The sequence below is a fragment of the Kogia breviceps genome, chromosome X, assembly GCF_026419965.1.
Source record: "Kogia breviceps isolate mKogBre1 chromosome X, mKogBre1 haplotype 1, whole genome shotgun sequence".
NCBI classification, from domain to species: domain Eukaryota; kingdom Metazoa; phylum Chordata; class Mammalia; order Artiodactyla; family Physeteridae; genus Kogia; species Kogia breviceps.
The window spans coordinates 101,778,035-101,798,482 of NC_081330.1; the positions used below are offsets into that span (position 1 = coordinate 101,778,035).

A 20,448-nucleotide genomic window follows, 5' to 3' on the forward strand; every position below is an offset into this window, starting at 1 on the left:
AGCGTCCGACACCCGTCTCTACTGTCCGTGCCGACAGCCGCGGCTCGTGCCCGTTTCTGGACCTCCTCTACGCGATGCTCTTAATCCCCTCACCTCACACCCGAGGAAGCAAAGAGGCAAGAAAAAGTCTCTTGTCTCTTCGGCAGCTCCGCGCCCGCTTCTGGGGCTCCTTTAAGCGGCACACTTAATACCCTCTCCTCGCGCCCAGGCAGCAAAGAGGGAGGAAAAGGTCTCTTGCCTTTTCGGCAGCTCCAGACTTCTCCCGGACTCCCTCCCGGCCAGCCGTGGCACACTAGCCCCCTTCAAGCTGTCTTCACTCTGCCAACTCCAGACCTTTCCCTGGGATCCGACTGAAGCCCGAGTCTCAGCTCCCGGCCCCGCCCGCCCCGGCGGGTGAGCAGACAAGCCTCTCCGGCTGGTGAGTGCCGGTCGGCACCGAGCCTCTGCGGGAATCTCTCCGCTTTGCCCTCCGCACCCTGTGGCTGAGCTGTCCTCCGCGGCTCCGGAGCTTCCCCCTCCGGCGCCCGCAGTCTCCGCCCGCGAAGGGGCTTCTAGTGTGTGAGAGTCTTTCCTCCTTCATGGCTCCCTCCCACTGGCGTAGGTCCCGTCCCTATTCTTTTGTCCCTGTTTATTCTTTTTTCTTTTGCCCTACCCAGATATGAGGGGAGTTTCTTGCCTTTTTGGAGGTCTGAGGTCTTCTGCCAGCGTTCGGTGGGTGTTCTATAGGAGAAGTTCCACGTGTAGATGTATTTCTGATGTCTCTGTGAGGAGGAAGGAGATCTCTGCGTCTTACTCTTCCGCCATCTTTAAGCCATCTCTCAATGTAGTTTTGATTTTCACTTTTCTGATAATTAGTGATGGTGATTATCTTTTTTTTTTTTTTGGGGGGGGGGTACGTGGGCCTCTCACTGTTGTGGCCTCTCCCGTTGCGGAGCACAGGCTCCGGACGCACAGGCTCAGCGGCCATGGCTCACGGGCCCAGCCGCTCTGCGGCATGTGGGATCTTCCTGGACCGGGGCACAAACCCGTGTCCCCTGCATCAGCAGGCGGACCCTCAACCACTGCACCACCAGGGAAGCCCCTTTTGGTCACTTCTTTTGCAAATATTTTCTCCCATTCTGTGGGTTGTCTTTTCATTTTGTTTATGGTTTCCTTGGCTGTGCAGAAACTTTTAAGTTTAATTAGGTCCCATTTGTTTGTTTTTGTTTTTATTCTCATTACTCTAGGAGGTGAATCATAAAAGATATTGCTGTGATTTATGTCAAAGAGTGAGTGTTCTACCTATATGTTAATCTAAGAGTTTTGAAGTATGTGGCCTTACATTTAGGTCTTTGATCCATTTTGAGTTTATTTCTGTGTATGGTGTTACAGAATGTTCTAATTTCATTCTCTTGCATGTGGCTGACCAGTTTTCCCAGCACCACTGTTGAAGAGACTCTTTTCTCCATTGTATATTCTTGCCTCCTATGTCATACATTAACTGACCATAGGTACATGGGTTTATCTCTGGGCTCTCTATCCTGTTCCATTGATCTATATTTGTTTTTGTGCCAGTACCATTACTGTTTTTGATGACTGTAGCTTTATATTGTAGTCTGAAGTCAGGGAGCCTGACTCCTCCAGCTCCATTTTTCTTTCTCAAGATTGCTTTGGCTATTTGAGGTCTTTTATGTCTCCATACAAATTTTAAGATTTTTTTTGGTTCTAATTCTGTGAAAAATGCCGCTGGTAATTTGATAGGGATTGCATTGAATCTGTAGATTGCCTTGGGTAGTATAGTCATTTTGACAATACCGATTCTTCTAATCCAAGAACATGGTATATCCTTCCATCCGTTTGTGTCATCTTTGGTTTCTTTCATCAGTATCTTAAGTTTTCAGAGTATAGGTCTGTTTATTCCTAGGTACTTTATTCTTCTTGATGTGATAGTAAATGGGATTGTTTCCTTAATTTCTCTTTCTGATCTTTCGTTGTTAGTGTATAGGGATGTAAGAGATTTCTGTGTATTCAGTATCCTTCAACTTTACTGAATTCATTGATGAGCTCTAGTAGTTTTCTGGTAGAATCTTTAGGATTTTCTATGTATAGAATCATGTTATCTGCAAACAGTGACAGTTTTACTTCTTTTTTTCCAGTTTGGACTCCTTGTATTTCTTCTCTGGTTGCTGTGGCTAGGACTTCCAAAACTGTTGAATAAAAGTGGCAACAGTGCACACCCTTGTGTTGTTCCTGATCTTAGAGGAAATGTTTTCAGCTTTTCACTGTTGAGAATGATGTTAACTGTAGGTTTGTCATATATGGCCTTTTATAATGTTGAAATGTGTTTCCTCTATGCCCCCTTTCTGGAGAGATTTTATCATAAATGGGTGTTGAATTTTGTCAAAAGCTTTTTCTGCATCTATTGAGAAGATCATATGGTTTTTATTTTTGAGTTTGTCAATGTGGTGTATCACACTGATTTGCAGATGTGAAAGAATCCTTGCATCTCTGAGATAAACCCCACTTGATCATGGTATATGATCATTTTAATATTGTTGGATTCAGTTTGCTAGTATTTTGTTGATGATTTTTCAGTCCATGTTCATCAGTGATATTGGCTTGTAACTTTTTTTTTTGGTATCTTTGTCTAGTTTTAGTATCAGGGTGATGGTGGCCTCATAGAATGGGCTTGGGAGTGTTCTTTCCTCTGCAATTTTTGGAATAGTTTCAGAAGAATAGGTGACAGAATTCACCTGTGAAGCCATCTGGTCCTGGACTTTTGTTTGGAAGTTTTAAAATCACTGTTTCGATTTCAGTACTTGTGATTGCTCTATTCATATTTTCTATTTCTTCCTGGTTCATTCTTGAAAGGTTATACTTTTCTAAGAATTTGTCCATTTCTTCCAGGTTGTCCATTTTATTGGCATAGAGTTGCTTGTAGTCTCTTATGATCCTTTGCATTTCTGTGGGGTCCATTGTAACTTCTCCATTTTCATTTCTAATTTTATTGATTCCAGTCCTCTCGCTTTTGTCCTTCATGAGTTTTGCTAAAGGTTTATCAATTTTGTTTGTTTTCAAAGAGTCAGCTTTTTAGTTTTATGTTTTCTATTGTCTTCATCTCTATTTCATTGATTTCTGCTCTGATCTTTATGATTTCTTTCCTTCTACTAATTTTGGGTTTTGTTTGTTCTTCTTCCTCTAGTTGTTTAGTCTCTTAGACTGTCCTCATTTCTTTTCATTTTTTATTCTGTTCCATGACAGTGATTTCCACCATTCTGTCTTCCAGCTCACTTATTCGTTCTGCCTCAATTACTCTGCTATTGATTTCTTCTAGTGTATTTTTCATTCCAGTTATTGTATTGTTCATCTGTTTGTTCTTTAAATCTTCTAGCACTTTGTTAAACATCTCTTGTATCTTCTTGATCTGTGCCTCCATTCTTTTTCCGAGATCTTGGATCATCTTTACTATCATTTTCTTTTTCAGGTGGGTTGCCAATCTACAGTTATTTACTTGTTCTTGTGGGTGGGTTTTTATCTTGTTCCTCCGTCTGGAACATTTCTCTGCCATCTCATTTTTTATAACTTTCTGTGTTTGTGGTCTCTTTTCCACTGGCTGCAGGATGGTAGCTCCTTCTTGCTTCTGGTGCCTGCTCCCTTTGCTTCTGGTGGGTGAGTTTGGTCCTGGGGCTTGTGCAGGCTTCCTGCTGTGAAGGACTGGTGCCTGCACACTGGAGGGGGTGGAGCTGGGTCTTGTCCCTCTGGGGGGCAGAGCCATGTCAAGGGATGTGTTTATTGGTGGCTGTTGGCTGAGGACGACTTTAGGCACCCTCTCTGCTGATGGGTAGCACTGTATTCCCCCTCTGCTGGTGTGTTTGGCCTGAGGCGTCCCAGCACTGGAGCCGGAAGGCTGTTGAGAGGGGCCAGGTCCTGATGCCAAAATTGCGACCTCTAGGAGAGCTCACGCTGACAGTATTCTCTGGAGCCTCTGCCACCAGTATCCTTGGTCCCCACTGCCCCCACAGTGAGCCACAGCTCATCCCCGCCTCTCCAGGAGACCCTCCAAGACTTGTAAGTACAGCCCAGGCTTATATTGGAGTTCCTGCTTTCAGTTGGGTTGCAGTGTACGTAAAACCTTGTATGTGCCCTCCAAGGGTGGAGTCTCTGTCTTCCCCAGTCCTGTGGAGCTACTGCACTCGAGCCTCACTGGCCTTCAAAGCCAAACGTGCTGGGGCTTCTTCCTCCTGAGGTCAGACCCTTAAGCTGGGGAGCCTGATGTAGGGCTCAGGACTCTCACGTTTTTGGGGAGAAACTCTGCAATATAATTATTTTCCAGTTTGTGGGTCACCCACCTGGCGGGTATGGGATTTGATTATGTTGTAAAACCACCCGTTACTGCTCAGTTGTCATTTCTTCATTGTCTTTGAATGTAAAATATTTTTTGGTAGGTTCCAGTGTTTTTTTGTTGATGGTTGTTCAGCAGTTGTGATTTTGGTGTTTTCGAAAAGTTTTCTCCAGAGATATGCCTAGAAGTGAGATTGTAAGATCATATGGTAACTCTATTTTTAACTTTTTACAGAACCTCTGTACTGTTTTACATAGTGGCTGCACCAATTTACATTCCCACCAACAGTGTAGCAGGGTTCCCTTTTCTCCATACCCTCTCCAGCATTTATTATTTGTAGACTTTTTTTTGAGAAAATAATATTCCTGGAGAATACTGGCCATTATCATTTGCATTTCTTCATACTGTTCATCTTCAATACATTTGATATTTTAACAACTTTGCTAAATCATGGCCTAAGAGTTTTATAGATTATAAGGTACAATTGACATACAATGAACTGTACATACTTAAAGCATAGTGTGATAAGATTTGACATATGTATACACCCATAAAACCATTGCTACAATTAGTGAATGTGTCTACAATTTCCCCCAAATTTGTAGACTTTAAAAAAAATACATTTATTTATGGCTGTGTTGGGTCTTCGTTTCTGTGCGAGGCCTTTCTCTAGTTGCGGCAAGTGGGGGCCACTCTTCATCACGGTGCGCGGGCCTCTCACTATCGCAGCCTCTCTTGTTGCGGAGAGCAGGCTCAGTAGTTATGGCTCGTGGGCCCAGTTGCTCCACGGCATGTGGGATCTTCCCAGACCAGGGCTCAAACCCGTCCCCTGCATTGGCAGGCTGATTCTCAACCACTGCACCACCAGGGAAGCCCCCCTGTAGACTTTTTGATGATAGCTATTCTGACTGGTGTGAGAACTCCTTTGTAGATTTGATTTGCATTTTTCTAATAATTAGTAATACTGATCATCTTTTCATGTGTCTCTTGGCCATCTGTATGTCTTCTTTGGAGAACTGTCTATTTAGGTATCCTGCCCATTGGGTAGGGATACTGGGTTGTCTTTTTTGATGATGTGGTTGTATGAGGTGTTTGTATATTTTGGATATTAACCTTTCGTCGGTCGCATTGTTTGTAAATATTTTCTCCCAGTCCATAAGTTGTCTTTTCATTTTGTTTGTGGTTTTCTTTGCTGTGCAAAAGGTTTTAAGTTTAATTAGGTCCTATTTGGTTATGTTTATTTCCATTACTCTCGGAGACAAATCCAAAAACATATTGCTGCCATTTATGTCACAGTGTTTTCCCTAGGAGTATTCTCCCTAGTGTTCTCCTCTAGGAGTTTTATAGGATTTGTTCTTACCTTTCAGTCTTTAATCCATCTTGTATTTTTGTATATGGTGTTAGAAAATGTTCTAATTTTCGTCTTACATGTAGCAGTACAGTTTTCCCAGCACCATTTATTGAAGAGCCTGTCTTTGCTCCATTGTATATTCTTGCCTCCTTTATCATAGTATACCTACCTTTTAACAGTGAGATTTATACTGTGATATTTTTTCTTATTACTAATGAGTGCCCTTTTCAGCATAAAGTCGTCCCTTTAACATTTCTTGTAAGGCTGGTTTATTGGTGGCCTTCCCCTTAGCTTTTGCTTGTCTGGAAAACTCTTCATCTCTCCAATTCTGAATGATTTTGTTGGGTAGTATAATATATTCTTGGTTATAAGCTTTTATCTTTCAGGAGAATAAATTGTTTCACTCCCTCTGGCCTGCTACATTTCTGCTGAAAAATATGATATTTTTATGGGATTCTCTTGTATGTAACATGCTGTTTTTTCTCATTAGATTCTCTCCATGACTTTAAGCTTTTAATATTTTAATTATAATGTGTCTTGGTGTGGGTTTGTTTAGGTTCCTCTTTTTTGGAACTCTCTTGGCTTCCTGTATCTGGATGTCTGTTTTTCTCCCCAGGTTAGGGGAGGTTTCAGCTGTTACTTTGTAAAATAAGTTTTCTGCTTCTTTGTCTATTCTCCTGCTAGGATCCCTATACTGTGAATGTTAGTGTGCTTGATAGAGTCCCATAAATCTCTTAAGTTATCTTAATGAAAAAAAAATCTTTTCTCTTTTAGTTCTCTGGGTGAGTTCCACTGCCTTGTCTTTGAGTTTGCCAGTACTTTCTACTGCTTCATCTACCCTTGAACCCCTCTAGTGTATTTTTCACTTTAGTTACTGTATTCTTCAGCTCTGTGACTTCTCTTTGGTACCTTTAAATATTTTCTACCTCTTTGAAGTTCACCATGTGAACTTGATGAGCATCTTTATAACCATTACTTTTAACTCTTTATCAGGTAAATTACCTATCTTTGTTTCATTAAGTTTTTTTTCTGAGGTTTTTCTGTTCTTTCGTTTCCTTTTCCATTACAGGTCACTACAAGATATTCAATATAGTTCCTTGTGCTATATAGTAGGTCCCTTTTTATCTGTTTTACTTGATATGCATTTATTTTGCTGAGAGTGAACTGGTAATAGAAAGACATCTCATTGCATTAGGAATTGTAATCAGCTATTCCTTGACTGTCATGTCCTAGAACTCAGGTTGGCTTAGCATGGTTTCATTGTTTGGAAAGATTTGGTGGACTTGTAGACCCAGGGCCGGTTTCATGGGTGGGTGACCTGTGCAAGCACACAGGTCCCATGCTGCAAAGGGTCTTGTGTTTGATTTAGTGGTGTGCTGTCACCATCTTGATCTTCTTAATTTGGGGGGGGGGGGGCTTGAATTTTGGCCTGAGTTTTTATTTAGCTTAAGGTTTTTTTGACAATCACCTTATCTTTTTACATTTTAATTTTATTGGAGTATAGTTGATTTACAATGTTATGTTAGTTTCAGGTGTACAGCAAAGTGATTCAGTTATATGTGTGTGTGTGTGTGTGTGTGTATATACATTCTTTTTTAGATTCTTCTGTCATAGAGGTTATCAGAGAATATTGAGTAGAGTTCCCTTTGCTATACAGTAGGTCTTTGTTGGTTATCTTACATGTTTATCTATTTTATATATAGAAGAACATATTCGTCTGTTTCTCCATTTTACTTGGCTCTCTGTTGGTTTCTATGCATTAGAATATGCAACAGTTGCTTCTAGTCTTGAAGGAGTGGCCTCAGGTAGGAGATGAAACTTATTATTCAACCCTGCCCTAACTCTTGTCTCTCAGACCTTTGTGATTGTCTATATAGCTTATTTTATTTTTAATAGCTCCCAGAGTTTCAGGGTGAGCCAAGACCTGTTAGTGCTCCAATGGAGAGGATCAGTCAGCACCTAGATTCAGGCTGATTGGAAGGCAGACCCTCAGGCAGCAGCTTAGCAAGTAGATGCAGTCCTGAGGGTCTGCAAGCATAAGGCCTGTTGGCCACTGGAGCCAGGCAAGAGAGAGAGAGAGAAGGTGCTGCTGGATTTAGCAAGGCAGGAGGAATGCAAGACGATGTCTCTGCTAGATGGAATGTAAAGATGGCAACCTGCTGGAAAAGAAGAGATAAGAGATGGTTTCTGCTGGCTTTAGCAAGGTAGAGGGAGAGTTTGAAAATTGCTTCCACTGGCACACCACTGCCCCTCACTCTGATGCTTTAAGGTTATTAAATGAGCCTATTCACATAAAGTGTGGGTACTTTTCAAACGGATGTTTCTGCACTGTCTTGGGGTGTTTGAGTTTGCGACAGCCCAGCAGATCTCATTGGTGTGAGCCCCATTGGTTTTCAGTGAGAGATTTTGGGGTCTCTCAGGTGTGGGTCTTGAAAGCTGGAGTGTCTGATGTGGGATTGGAACCCTGTGCTCCTCAGGGAGAAACTTCAGGTTTCCAGTTCCCTCCACATGGGTGGGGGCAGTGACTGGGGCTGGATTTATTGCTAGGATTTTGGACAAGATTGTGTCTCACCCTCTTCTACCCACTTTGGTGTGATTTCCTTCTCACTTGCCTGATATGCAACAGTCACTATCCTAGTTTTTCGCTTTCTGGCAGAGAAAATTGTTCCATATGTAGTTGTAGATTTGGTGTGCCCATGGGAGGAGTTTCCTATTTCTCTGTTTTCTTGGGTCACCCCTGCCCTAGGACTTCCCTCCTCCTCCCCTTGCCTCCAAACTCTAAATATTCCTTTTCTTAAAGAGGCAGAGAAGATTAGTTCTCCATTCTCACATCACTTTCATGCTTTACGTTTACATGTTCAAAAACTCATTAAGGCACTTCTTGAGGTTCCCCTCTTACTACAAGAAACCACTGCAGACACTGTAATGCTTTTATCTCTACTCACTAGAAGTGGATTTGCAATTTAGTTTCCCACTGGGATAAGACAAAGTATTCCCATCTTCCTTGAAACTCCCTCATAAAAGGCATAAGAAAGTGTCTTCTCCAGATTTTGCTGTTCAGTTTAGCTGAGTGTGCTCTTTTTTTGTTTTTTTCCCTTGGGCTCAGCTTATCTGTTTGCTTTCTCTGGCTTTTTTCATCTAAACATGGTACTGAAATACATTCTTTTTTACAGTTTAAATTCTAATGGGGTAGAATAGAAAAAAAACCAGGCCATTGAAACCACTTCAAATGCTTTTTGAAATTACTTGAGGTATAAAAAAATTATAATTAACCAAGTCCTTAAACCCAGGGTGAAGAGCCAGTTCGATTCCCTCTACGCAGTTGTGAGCTGGATGGGTCAGAACTACAATGTTTGGAACGTCTTTTCAATCAGCTTCACCTAGGCCAGGGTTTCTCAACCTTGGCACTATTGACATTTGGGGCCTGATCATTCTTTGGTGGGGAGAGGGCTGGTCTGTGCACTGTAGGATGTTAGGCAGCAGCCCTGGCCTCCAACCACCAGAGGCCAGTAGCACACACACCCCCCCCCCACCATTGTGAACACCAAAACTTGTGTCCAGACAGAGCCAAATGTTGACAACCAGTGACTAGTGGGTAGGTGGTTATGCAAACCTAGTCTGCGAATGGGGGTTGGCTCCAGTTTAATACAAAAAAATTCTGTTAGCATTGTTGTACATGCCTTGGAGCACCTATTGGTACATAGCACCACTGCAGGTCTAAAGTCTTCCTGGCCACTAGAATCTAAAGCCATGCTACTCAGCCTATCACGTGCATACCAGTCTTCAGTGGAAGACTGAATTAGAATCATATTGATTCTAATGCAGTAGGTTTGTGGGGGAGTGTGGGGTTCTCCACTGCTAACAAGTTCCCGTGTGATGCTCCTGGTCCACATACCACACTTTGAGTAGCAAGGGTCTAAAAGGTAATTCAGTCCTTTGTGGTATTAAGCCCTTCCCTGCACACAGTGTCATTATAGGACTCTAGTTGGTCCACCAGAGCCCTCGGGGAGTCACTTTTGACCTAGTCTTCTCTTTTCTTTGCCCTAGGCTGTTGCTGAGGATCCCACTCTATACCTTCAGTATGGTGCTAGTGGATAAGCACGGCATGGATAAGGAGCGCTATATCTCCCTGGTGACGCCTGTGGCCCTCTTCAACTTGATCGACACTTTTCCCTTGAGAAAAGAGGAGATGGTCCTGCAAGCTGAAATGGGCCAGACCTGTAATACCTGATGTGATGGGTCCTCTCTCGGCAGTTCCCCTTCTCTTTCCATATCCGTGCTATGCACACAGGAAGGCCTGAAAAATATCCTTGATGTACAGATTTTTATTTGTAATTTTTAAAGTCTATTTTATTATAAGCTTTCTTTGCACTTAAAATATTAACACTGCTTTTTGTACTTTGAAGTATTCCAAAACATGAATTATAGACTCTTAACTATCATGGCTGGTTAATTTGGTAGAGAAAAATAGAACCTACAACCATACACATGCTTTCAATGCCTTTTATACAGTGTGACACATATCTATCTTGTTTTTTATATAAAACTTTTATTAATAAAATATTTGGGAGCAAATTTACTAAAACTCATTTTCTTTTTCAAGCACTAGCCATACTTGCTCACTGTGGTCACGGGTTTTAGGACTGTGATTCTTGGTGTTTGTTTTAGGAATGGAAAAATGAGTCTTGTCAGGAGGAGCTCAGTTGAGCTGGGAGAGCTGAACATGGAAGGGTCAGAGGAGCCAATTAAAGCAACAAGCCAAAAATGAAAGAGGTAAGAATTTAATCACTTACTGTGATGGTATAACCAAGAAGCTAAAACTGGAAGTTCCATTGTATATTTCTCCATCTTCTGTTTTCTCCAGTGGACCAGTGGAAGGTCACGTGGATCACCAAAGACATGGGGTTGTTACACTGTTGAGGGAGACCCAGCTGTGGCAGTTTGATGCACCCTGGGGTCATGGAAGGGCAAGGGTCTAGGAGTGGAAAAGTACTAGATACTGAATCAGTGGGGTAAAGTGTCTTCAGATTCCCCTCTTCCTCCTATCAGGTCCCAGCACAGGAGCATGAAGACCTCTGCCCAAGGCCTCAGAGACCTAAGAATAAAAATCACGTGGGCTAGGAATGCAAATATGTGAAAGGACATGAACAGTCCTTGGCTACAGTTCCAGCCAGTGACTGTGATTCATTGACTGTATACCCAGTCTGTGTTGGGAGAGCAGCTTTTCCTTATGAGATCGTCCAGGTGAAGCCTTTGTAACTGCCTAAGGTTGGGCCTGAAAAATCATAGTTTTATAACCAGGAGTTGTACTCTTTCAGCTTTCCCAGCCAAACACTGAGGGGCAATTTCAATCTATTCCTGAACAAATAACAAAATCGATGGAAAGTCCAAATTCCAACACAAAGGTTTAAAACTAGAAGCAGATTTGACACTTCTGAACATTAGGCAGTGAATGCTATCCTGTGAATAGGGTTATATTTCATTTACAAATATGTTTTTTTTCCCCACAAAGCACACTAGTAGGTGCTCTGACCTGTCTCCCTCAGATGTATCAGATAAAAGGTCACTGACATGGTTGGGAGACGAATGTTAACCAATGACTAGTTTGGAAGCCATGAAAGTTTCAAAAGATCATTTGTCACACAATTAAGTAAGCATGTCAGTCCACATTAAAGCACTCCTGTCTCTGAAAAGCCAGCTTGTGCCCTTTGGCCCATAACATGAAAGTTTCAAGCCTTGAGGATGAGCTTATGTTTAAGGAACTGCCCTGATTTCTTCAAACAAGTCTTCCCGATGAGCTTAGAATATATGAGATACAGCCTATTTGAAGAATAAGTGTACTGTTGTGTTTTTTTAAAAAAATACATATCCAGAGTCACATCAGCATCATGGTAACATAAGCCTTTGCTTTTTTTCCTCCCCTCTAACATGTAATTGGACATCCATAAACAAACAAAAGCACCTCTGCACAGCACACCAGGACACCTGAGAACTCCATCTATCTGTGCATACGCAAGTGGGTGGACAGGACCTCAGAAGAGGCTATAGAGCTAAGGGAATTGCAGAAGCAGTAGTGGCAGCACCAGCAGTGACCTCTAGAAAATGAGGTGAAAAGTAAAAGGGGGTGAGTGAAAGGCTGTCAGTCCCTGTGGGCTGCAGCTGGAGGGTCCCGTTGCTCTTCAGCAACACCGTGCATATCTGAAGAGAGATATCAATGACTGTGGTGAGGGAAGGGGAACTGAAGGAATATATCTCCTGCTGTCTGCCCTCAGATGCCAGCAAGAGATCTACCCATGGACTTCTGGGATCCACCCCCCACTCAAAGAACCCCCTACCAGGCCATGGGCACACTCAGCCCCAAATTTTAAGCACACATCCCCTCACACTTTGCTGCCACCTTTTAAAAAAAATCCCCCCCCCCCGTTTTATTTTCCCCATATGTACATTCCCAACCTTAGCAGGGAATCAGCGCCCATAAGAGAAACCAAAACGTTTGCTATAGTGCCACCTTCTGGAAAACAAAAGGAAGGCTCTTAATTACCAACCTCCTGAATTGAAGTAAACAAAACCTTACCTAAATAAGACAGGTGCTCCCTAGTTCAAATGCAGCAGTAGAGGCACATTTTATCAAAAACTATGAAAAGAAATCATAGTAACACATTATCACAAAAAGAAAATGACAATTCTCCAGGAACTGAACCCAAAGATACAGAATATTGCAATCGAACTGATAAAGAATTCAAAATAGCTGTTATGAACAAATTCAGTGAGCTGCAAGAAAGCTCAGAAAAGAAATTCAGTGAACTCAGGAATAAAATTAATGAACAGAAGTAGTATTTCATCACAGAGGATGATTATTTTTTTAAGAATTTCAAACAAAAATTCTGGAGCTGAAGAACTCAATGAGAAAAAGAATGCATTAGAAAGCACTGGAAACAGAGCAGATCAGATGGAAGAGAGAATAAGTGAGCTTGAGGATAGGAATTTAGAAATGATTCAGGTATAAGAGGAGAGAGAATTAAGATTAATGGGTATACCAGAAGGAGAAGAGAGGGAGAAGGGGGCAGAGATCTTACTTAAAGTAATAATAGCTGAGAACTACCCAAAGCTGGGGCAGGAACTGGATTTACAAGTCCACGAACCTAACAGAACACCTTATCATCTCAATGCAAAAACACCTTCTCCAAGACATTATATAATAATACTCTGTCAAAAGTCAATGATAAGAATTTTAAAGGCAGCCAGAGGAACCCACTTCCCCCATTAGGCTATCAGGAGAAACAATGGAGACAAAATAACCAGAAGTCAAAAGATAAAATTGGCAGTAGTAAATCCTTACATATCAATAATCACCTTAAATGTAAATGGATTGAACTCACCAATCAAAAGGCACAGAGAGACTGGATAAATTTTAAAAAATAAGACCTAACTATATGCTGCCTACTGGAGACTCTTTTTAGCTCTCAAAACACACACAGGCTCAAAGTGAAGGGATGGAAGATGATACTCCAAGCAAGTAGAACCCAAAAGAAAGCAGGCTTAGCCATATTATATCAGACAAAATAGACTTCAAGCAAAACAAAATGGTAATAAGGGACAAATAAGGTCATTATATAATGATAACAAGGTCAATACATCAAGAAGATAAAACAATTGTAAATATATATACTCCCAACACCTAAGTTCTGAAATGTATTAAGCAAATACTATTATGTCTTAAGGGATAAATAAGAGTAAAGTAATAGTGGAGGGCTTCAATACCCTGCAATCAGTAAAGAATAGATCTTCCAGAAAGAAAATCAATAAGAAAACATTGGAAATGAACCATACTTTATAGAACAAATGAACTGAAGAGACATATACAGAACATTCCATCCAAAAAGAGTAGAGTACTGATTCTTCTCAAGTGCACATGGAACATTCTCCAGAATACATATATGACAGGACACAAATCTTAGCAAATTTAAGAAGACTGAAGTCATACTAAATATCTTTCCTAACCACAATGGTATGAAACTAGAAACAACAAGAGGAAAGTGAAGAGCTCTACAGATATGTGGAAACTAAACAACACCCTTGTAAACAACCAATGGGTCAAAGAAATCAAAAGAGGAATAAAAATTATCTCAAAACAAATGAAAATGGAATTATAACATACCAAATCCTGTGGGATGCAGCAAGAGCATTTCTAAGAGGAAATTGTATAGCAACAAATGCATAATGCACTAAATCCCTTGGTATCTGCAGGGGATTGGTTCCAGGACCCCACTTGGATACCAAAATCCATGGATACTCAAGTCCGTTACATAAACTGTCATACTATTTGCATATAACCTCTGCATATCCTCCCATATGCTCTGTTATATCTAGATTACCTATGATACCTAATACGATGTAAATGGTATGTAAATAGTTGTAAATGCTATATAAGTAGTTGCTGGCATGTAGAAAATTCAAGTTTTGCTTTTTAGAACTTTCTGGAATTTTTCAAATATTTTTGATTTACGGTTGGCTAAATCCCCAGATACAGAACCCATGGATACAGAGAGCTGACTATATTAAGAAATTAGAAAGATCTCAACCTAACTTTACACCTCAAGGAACTAGAAGAAGAACAAATTAAACCCAAAGTTAGCAGAAGGGAGAAAATAATAAATATCAGAGTGGAAATAAATGAAATAGAGACCAGAAAAACAACAGAAAGGATCAACAAAGCTAATAGCTGTTCTATAAAAAGATAAACAAAAATAACAAAACTTTAGCTAGACGTAACTATGAAAAAAGAGAGTAGACTCAAATAAATTAGAAATGAAAGAGGAGATATTATTGCAAAGGATACCACAGAAATACATAGTCATAAGAGATTACTGTGAACAATTATATGCCAATAAATTACATAAACTAGAAGAAATACATTTTTAGAAATATACAACCTACCAACACTAAATCAGGAAGAAACAGAAAAACTGCGCAGACCAATAACAAGAGATTGACTCAGTAATCAAAAAACTCCACAAACAGAAGACTCCAGGACAAGACAGCTTACCAGTGGATTCAACCAAACATTTAAAGGAGAATTAACACTTTTCCTCCTCAAACTCTTAAATACTGAGGAGAAATGAACACTAACAAAGTTATTCTACAAAGGCAGCATTACCTTGATATCAAAACTAGATAAGGATACCACAAGAAAACTATAGACCAACATCCCTGATGAATAGAGATGCAAAAATTCTCAACAAAATATCAAACTGAATTCCAGAACACATTAAAAAGATGATATACCATGATCAAGTGGGATTTATCCCTAGGATTCAAGGATGGTTCAACATATGCAAATCAAAAAATGTAATATATCACATCAATAAAATGAAAGATAGGGTACTTCCCTGGTGGTGCAGTGGTTAAGAATCCACCTGCCAATGCACGGGACATGGGTTTGAGCCCTGGTCCAGGAAGCAACTAAGCCTGTGCGCCACCAGGGAAGTGGCGCAGAGAAACTAAGCCTGTGCGCCACAACTACTGAGCCTGTGCTCTAGAGCCCGTATGCCACAGCTACTGAAGCCCACGTGCCTAGAGCCCATGCTCCACAGCAAGAGAAGCCATTGCAATGAGAAGCCCACACGCCGCAATGAAGAGTAGCCCTCACTCACTGCAACTAGAGAAAGCCCACACGCAGCAGTGGAGACCCAACACAGCCATAAAGAAATAAATAATAAATAAAAAGAATAAATAAAATGAAAGATAGAAATCTCATGATGACTTCAATAGATGCAGCAAAAGCATGTGACAAAATATAACATCCTTTCATGATAAAAAACCTTTAACAGACTGGGTATAGAAGGAACATACCTCAACATAATAAAGGCCACATATAACAAACTCACTGTGTGGAAGAGTGAATCTGAAGTGGTTCAGTAAAAACATAAAAAAGATGTTTTTGCTGAAGAAGAAGAAAGGAAAAAGGCCACTCCGAAAGAAAGCTAGTAAAGAAAAAAGAAATCCTGTCCTGATAATGTAGTTTCCCTGGCTTGCTCATAGTGGACTGTGGAGCAGGAATGGCTCTGGAGATGTTTCAGTTAAAAAATATTCATAGCCAAAAAAAATTATACTCAATGGAGAAAAACTGAAAGATCCTCTAAGATTGGGAATAAGACAAAGATGTCAACTCTGAACACTTCTATTCAACATAGTAGTGGAAGTCCTAGCTAGAGCAATTAAGCAAGAGAAAGAAATAAAATTCATCTAAATCAGAAAGGAAGAGGTAAGTGTCACTATTTGCTGTTGATATGATCTTATATATAGAAAATCCCAAGGAGTCAGTTTAAACTGTTGGAATTAATCAACAATTTCAGTACAGTTGCAGGATACAAAATCAACATACAGAAATCAATTGCATTCCTTTACACTAATGAAGCAGCATCTAACAAAGAAATAAAACTATCCCATTCACAATAGCATCAAAAGCAATAAAATACTTAGAAATAAATTTAACCAAAGAAGGGAAAGTTCTGTATAATGAAAACTACAAGACTTTGCTGAAAGAAACTGATGAAGACACCAACAAATGGAACGACATCCTGTGTTCATGGATTGGAGGAATTAATACTGTCAAAATCTCCACACTACCCTGAGCCATCTACAGATTCAGTACAATCCTCATCAAAGTACCAAAGACGTTCTTCAAAAAAATAGAATAAACAACCCTAACATTGGTGTGGAACCATTAAGACCCCAAATAGCCAAAGCAATCCTGGAAAAAAGAACAAAGCTGGAGGTATCAGACATCCTGATTTCAAACTATACTACAAAGCCATATTAATAAAAACAGTATGGCACTGGCACAAAAATGGAGACATAAGACAAATGGAACAGAATAGAGAGCCCAGAAATAAATTACAGCACATACGGCCAACTAATATTCAATAAGGGAGCCAAGAAGACCCAATGGGGGAAGTATAGTCTCTTAAAAAAATGGTGCTGGGAAAGTTGGAGAAACACAAGCAGAAAAATGAAATTGGACCCCTGTCTTACACCACTTGCAAAAATTAACTTGAAAAAGATCAAAGACTTAAATATAAGCCCTGATAACATGAAATTCCTAGAAGAAGAGGTAGGGAAGAAGCTTCTTGATATTGGACTTGGCAATGATTTTTTTTCAACGTGGTGCCAAAAGGACAAACAATGAAAGCTAAAATCATCAAACTCAAAAACTTTTTCACAGTAAACGAAATCATCAGCACATTGAAAAGGCAACCTACTGAATGGGAGAAAATAATTGCAAATCATATAGTTGATATGGGGTTAACATTCAAAATATATAAAGAACTTACTCAATAGCAAACAAACAATCCAATTAAAAATGGGCAGAAAATCGGAATGGACAGTTTTCCAAAGAGGACATCAAGGTGGCCAACAGGCACACAAAAAGATGCCCAGTGTCACTATTCAGCAGGGAAATACAGATCAAAACCACAAATAGATATCTCACACCTGTTAGAATGCCGATCCTCAAGAAGATAGAGACAACAGGTGCCGCTGAGGAGGTGGAGAAAAAGGAACCCTTGTACACTGCTGGTCCGAATGTAAATTGGTCCAACCCTATGGAAAACAATATGGAGTTTCCTCAAAAAATTAAAATTAGATCTATCATACAATCCAGTAATTCCCCTTCTAGGTATATACCCAAAGGAAATGAAAATGGGATTTTGAAGAGATATAGGCACTCCTGTGTTTACTGCAGTATTATTAACCATAGCCAAGATATGAAAATAACCCAAATGCCCATAATAGATGAATGGAAATAAAGATATGGCATATATACATAATGGAATATTATTCAGCCGTGAGAAAGGAGGATATCCTGCTATTTGTGACAACATGGATAGACCTTGAGCACATTATGCCAAGATAAGACAGAGAAAGACAAGTACTGCATGATATCACTTACATGTGGAAACTTTAAAAGTCAAACCTGTAAAAAACAGAGTGAAGTGGTGGTTACCAGCGGCTAGGGGATAAGACTGATGTTGTTTAAGGGTACAAACTTGCAATGAGTAGTAAGTAAGTCACAGACATCTAATTCACAGTATAATGAATATAGACAAAAATATATACTAAAATTATGTAAAGTCATAAATACTGCTACAATTACAATCATGTTGCAATATATAAATATATCATAGTAGCACATTATATACCTTAAATCCACAAAATGTTACATGTCAAATGTATTCAATTAAAAATACATATATATACATATGCATGCATACATACATACCCTACACCAAAATTTGGGGCCATTTCAAAAATTAATAGGCTCTCTTCTACAGGACTGGTTTTTCACTGCAAATCTTACAGGACTTTTCTTTGTGCCTTTTGGACCCCATAAAAACAAACAATCCTCAGTTCTGCTTGGTCATACTGTTTGGCACAGCAGCACTTTTACATGTGCGTGCATGTGCGTGTGTGTGTAATGAAGCAGCAGGCAATTAAATCGGCGGGACTCAAACTCTGTTTTGGTAGACAGCAGCTGGAATCTCAGTTCAGCTCTTTTAAACTTCACTGGGCTACTTGGAACCCGCCCCTTACTCCCGGCCTGCACATGAGTGGTACAGTGACCAGTGAGAAATTTAGGTAGTTTATACACAGAATCTGGAGCTCCCCTTCTCTGCTGCCCACTTCTGGTTATCTCCTTTCTGGGATTTCCCTTCTGACTTTTCAGTTGCTATGGTTGCTCCTACCCTTTCCTCTGGTTCTTCAAACCACTAAGACTATCTTCATTTAAGCCTCCTCCCCAACCCCAGCATGGTGCATACAGCAACCTGCCCTTACACAAAACCCAGCAAACCCTGATGATTCACCTAGCATACGTGCCCTCTTCCAAGTGATGACCGCCCTCTGGTATCTGCCTGTTTTTTGGTCGCTCTTCAGTACCTTCAGGTAGTTGTTTTCTTTTATATTTTGTCCACATACAGTTGTCTGTGGGAGGTTGGTCTAAGAGGAACTGCTTGACCATTATCAGAAGGCTTAGTGAAGGCTAAACCAGAAGGTAGAAGAGTCCAGGTCATTCCCAGAGAACTGCAGATTTCACCTCTACAAGCCCTCAACTCTTGGGCTTGAACTTAGATGAATGGAGTGGGGAATAAAAAAAGGCAATGAGATCATCCAAAGCACACTGAAGAAAAGATTAATGTCCAACATGCTGGTAACTATATTATGCATCTATTTATGCATTAAAAATTACCCCAAAGCTTAGTAACAACATAACAATAAACATTTATTATCTCTCACAATGTCTCTGGGTCATGGATTTGGGAGCAGCTTAGCTAAACAATCCTGGCTTGTAGTCTCTCATGGGGTTGCAGTCAGGTGTTGTCCAGGGCTACAGTCATCTGAAGGTTTGACTGGGGCTGGAGGATCCACTTCCATGGCAGCTCACTCACATGACTGGCAAGTTGGCAGTGGTTGTTGGAGGAGATCTGTTATTCCCCAAGTGGGCCTCTTCACAGAGTTGCATGAGTGTTCTCATAACAAGGTGGTTGGCTTCTTCCAATGGAAGTGATCCAAGAGAGAACAAAGTAGAAATGACAATATCTTTCATGACCTAGCCTCAAAAGAAGACGGTTACTTCCATAGAATCTTACTCATCACATAGGTCAGCCCTATTCAGTGAGGGAGGGGAGTATTCAAGGGTATGGATACCAAGAGGTGAGGATCACTGTGCGGGGTGGGGGGCAATACAAAGTAGAAGACTACCTTCTACAGCATCTAAAATCTTTTATATTAGAGAATCATTCAATGATCTTTAGGACAGGGGCAGTATGGTCGATAATGTATATAGGTTTGCTTAATATGTATTCAACCCTTTTTAGCATGTAGATGATGAAAGACATACAAACTATTATATTCCCCAGATTCCTTTGCAGCTATAGTTTGAGAAGTGATTAAGATTCCATCAGTCAAGGGGAGGTTGGGGGAGGGATGGATTGGGAGTTTGGGGTTAGCAGATGAAAGCTATTATATACAGGATGGATAAACAACAAGGTCCTACTGTATAGTACAGAGAACTATATTCAATATACTGTGATAAACCATAATGGAAAAGAATATGAAAAAGAATATCTATATATATGTATAACTGAATCACTTTGCTGTATAGCAGAAATTAACACAACACTGTAAATCAACTATACTTCAATAAAAAATTTAAAGAGAAACAAAAAAAGATTCCATCAGTCAGATGCACTCAAGGGTGACTTGGCTTTGAAACTAAATCAATGTGTGGAAAGAAGATAAATGCAGAGCATGCACATTATTAGAGATTGTGGCAGAGGCAGTGTGGGGGTTTTTTTGCCAATAATTGATGGCAGCTTCTTAATTGGGACCATAGCTGCTATTTAAAAAAAAAAAAAAAATCTTTATTGAAGTATAATTGCTTTACAATGGTGTGTTAGTTTCTGCTGTATAACAAAGTGAATCAGCTATACATATACATATATCCCCATATCTCCTACCTCTTGTGTCTTCCTCCCACCCTCCCTATCCCACCCGTCTAGGTGGACACAAAACACTGAGCTGATCTCCCTGTGCTATGCAGCTGCTTCCCACCAGCTAGCTATTTTACATTTGGTAGTGTATATATGTCAATGCTACTTTCACTTCCTCCCAGATTACCCTTTCCCCTCCCCTTGGGACCATGGCTTCTTGAAGGTAGCAATAATGGAGTAGTTCTAGAACAAGCAAATCTCATGGTAGCTTCCCAATTTGGTAGGCA

At 40.4% G+C, this 20,448-nt stretch overlaps 2 protein-coding genes across 7 annotated transcripts in view; one reads left to right on the top strand and one right to left on the bottom strand.

The window, feature by feature from the left end:
- SRPX (sushi repeat containing protein X-linked) overlaps positions 1-10,251 on the top strand; it is a 110,611-nt gene extending 100,360 nt beyond the window's left edge. The window contains exon 9 of one of the 2 annotated variants that reach the window (XM_059049887.2): positions 9,720-10,251. In XM_059049887.2, coding sequence (XP_058905870.1) covers positions 9,720-9,903 — 184 coding nt within the window. In that variant the 3' untranslated portion in view covers positions 9,904-10,251. The remainder of the gene's footprint in view (positions 1-9,719) is intronic. The other variant, XM_059049886.2, reaches the window with a different exon arrangement.
- Positions 3,155-20,448, bottom strand: part of SYTL5 (synaptotagmin like 5) — a 243,897-nt gene continuing 226,603 nt past the window's right edge. For 2 of the 5 annotated variants that reach the window (XM_067023035.1, XM_067023037.1), the window contains exon 18: positions 18,929-19,220. The gene's annotated coding sequence lies outside the window, so the exon portion shown is untranslated. Of the gene's footprint in view, positions 4,503-17,737; positions 19,221-20,448 lie in introns of those variants that run through there. The other 3 variants (XM_067023039.1, XM_067023040.1, XM_067023034.1) reach the window with 3 other exon arrangements.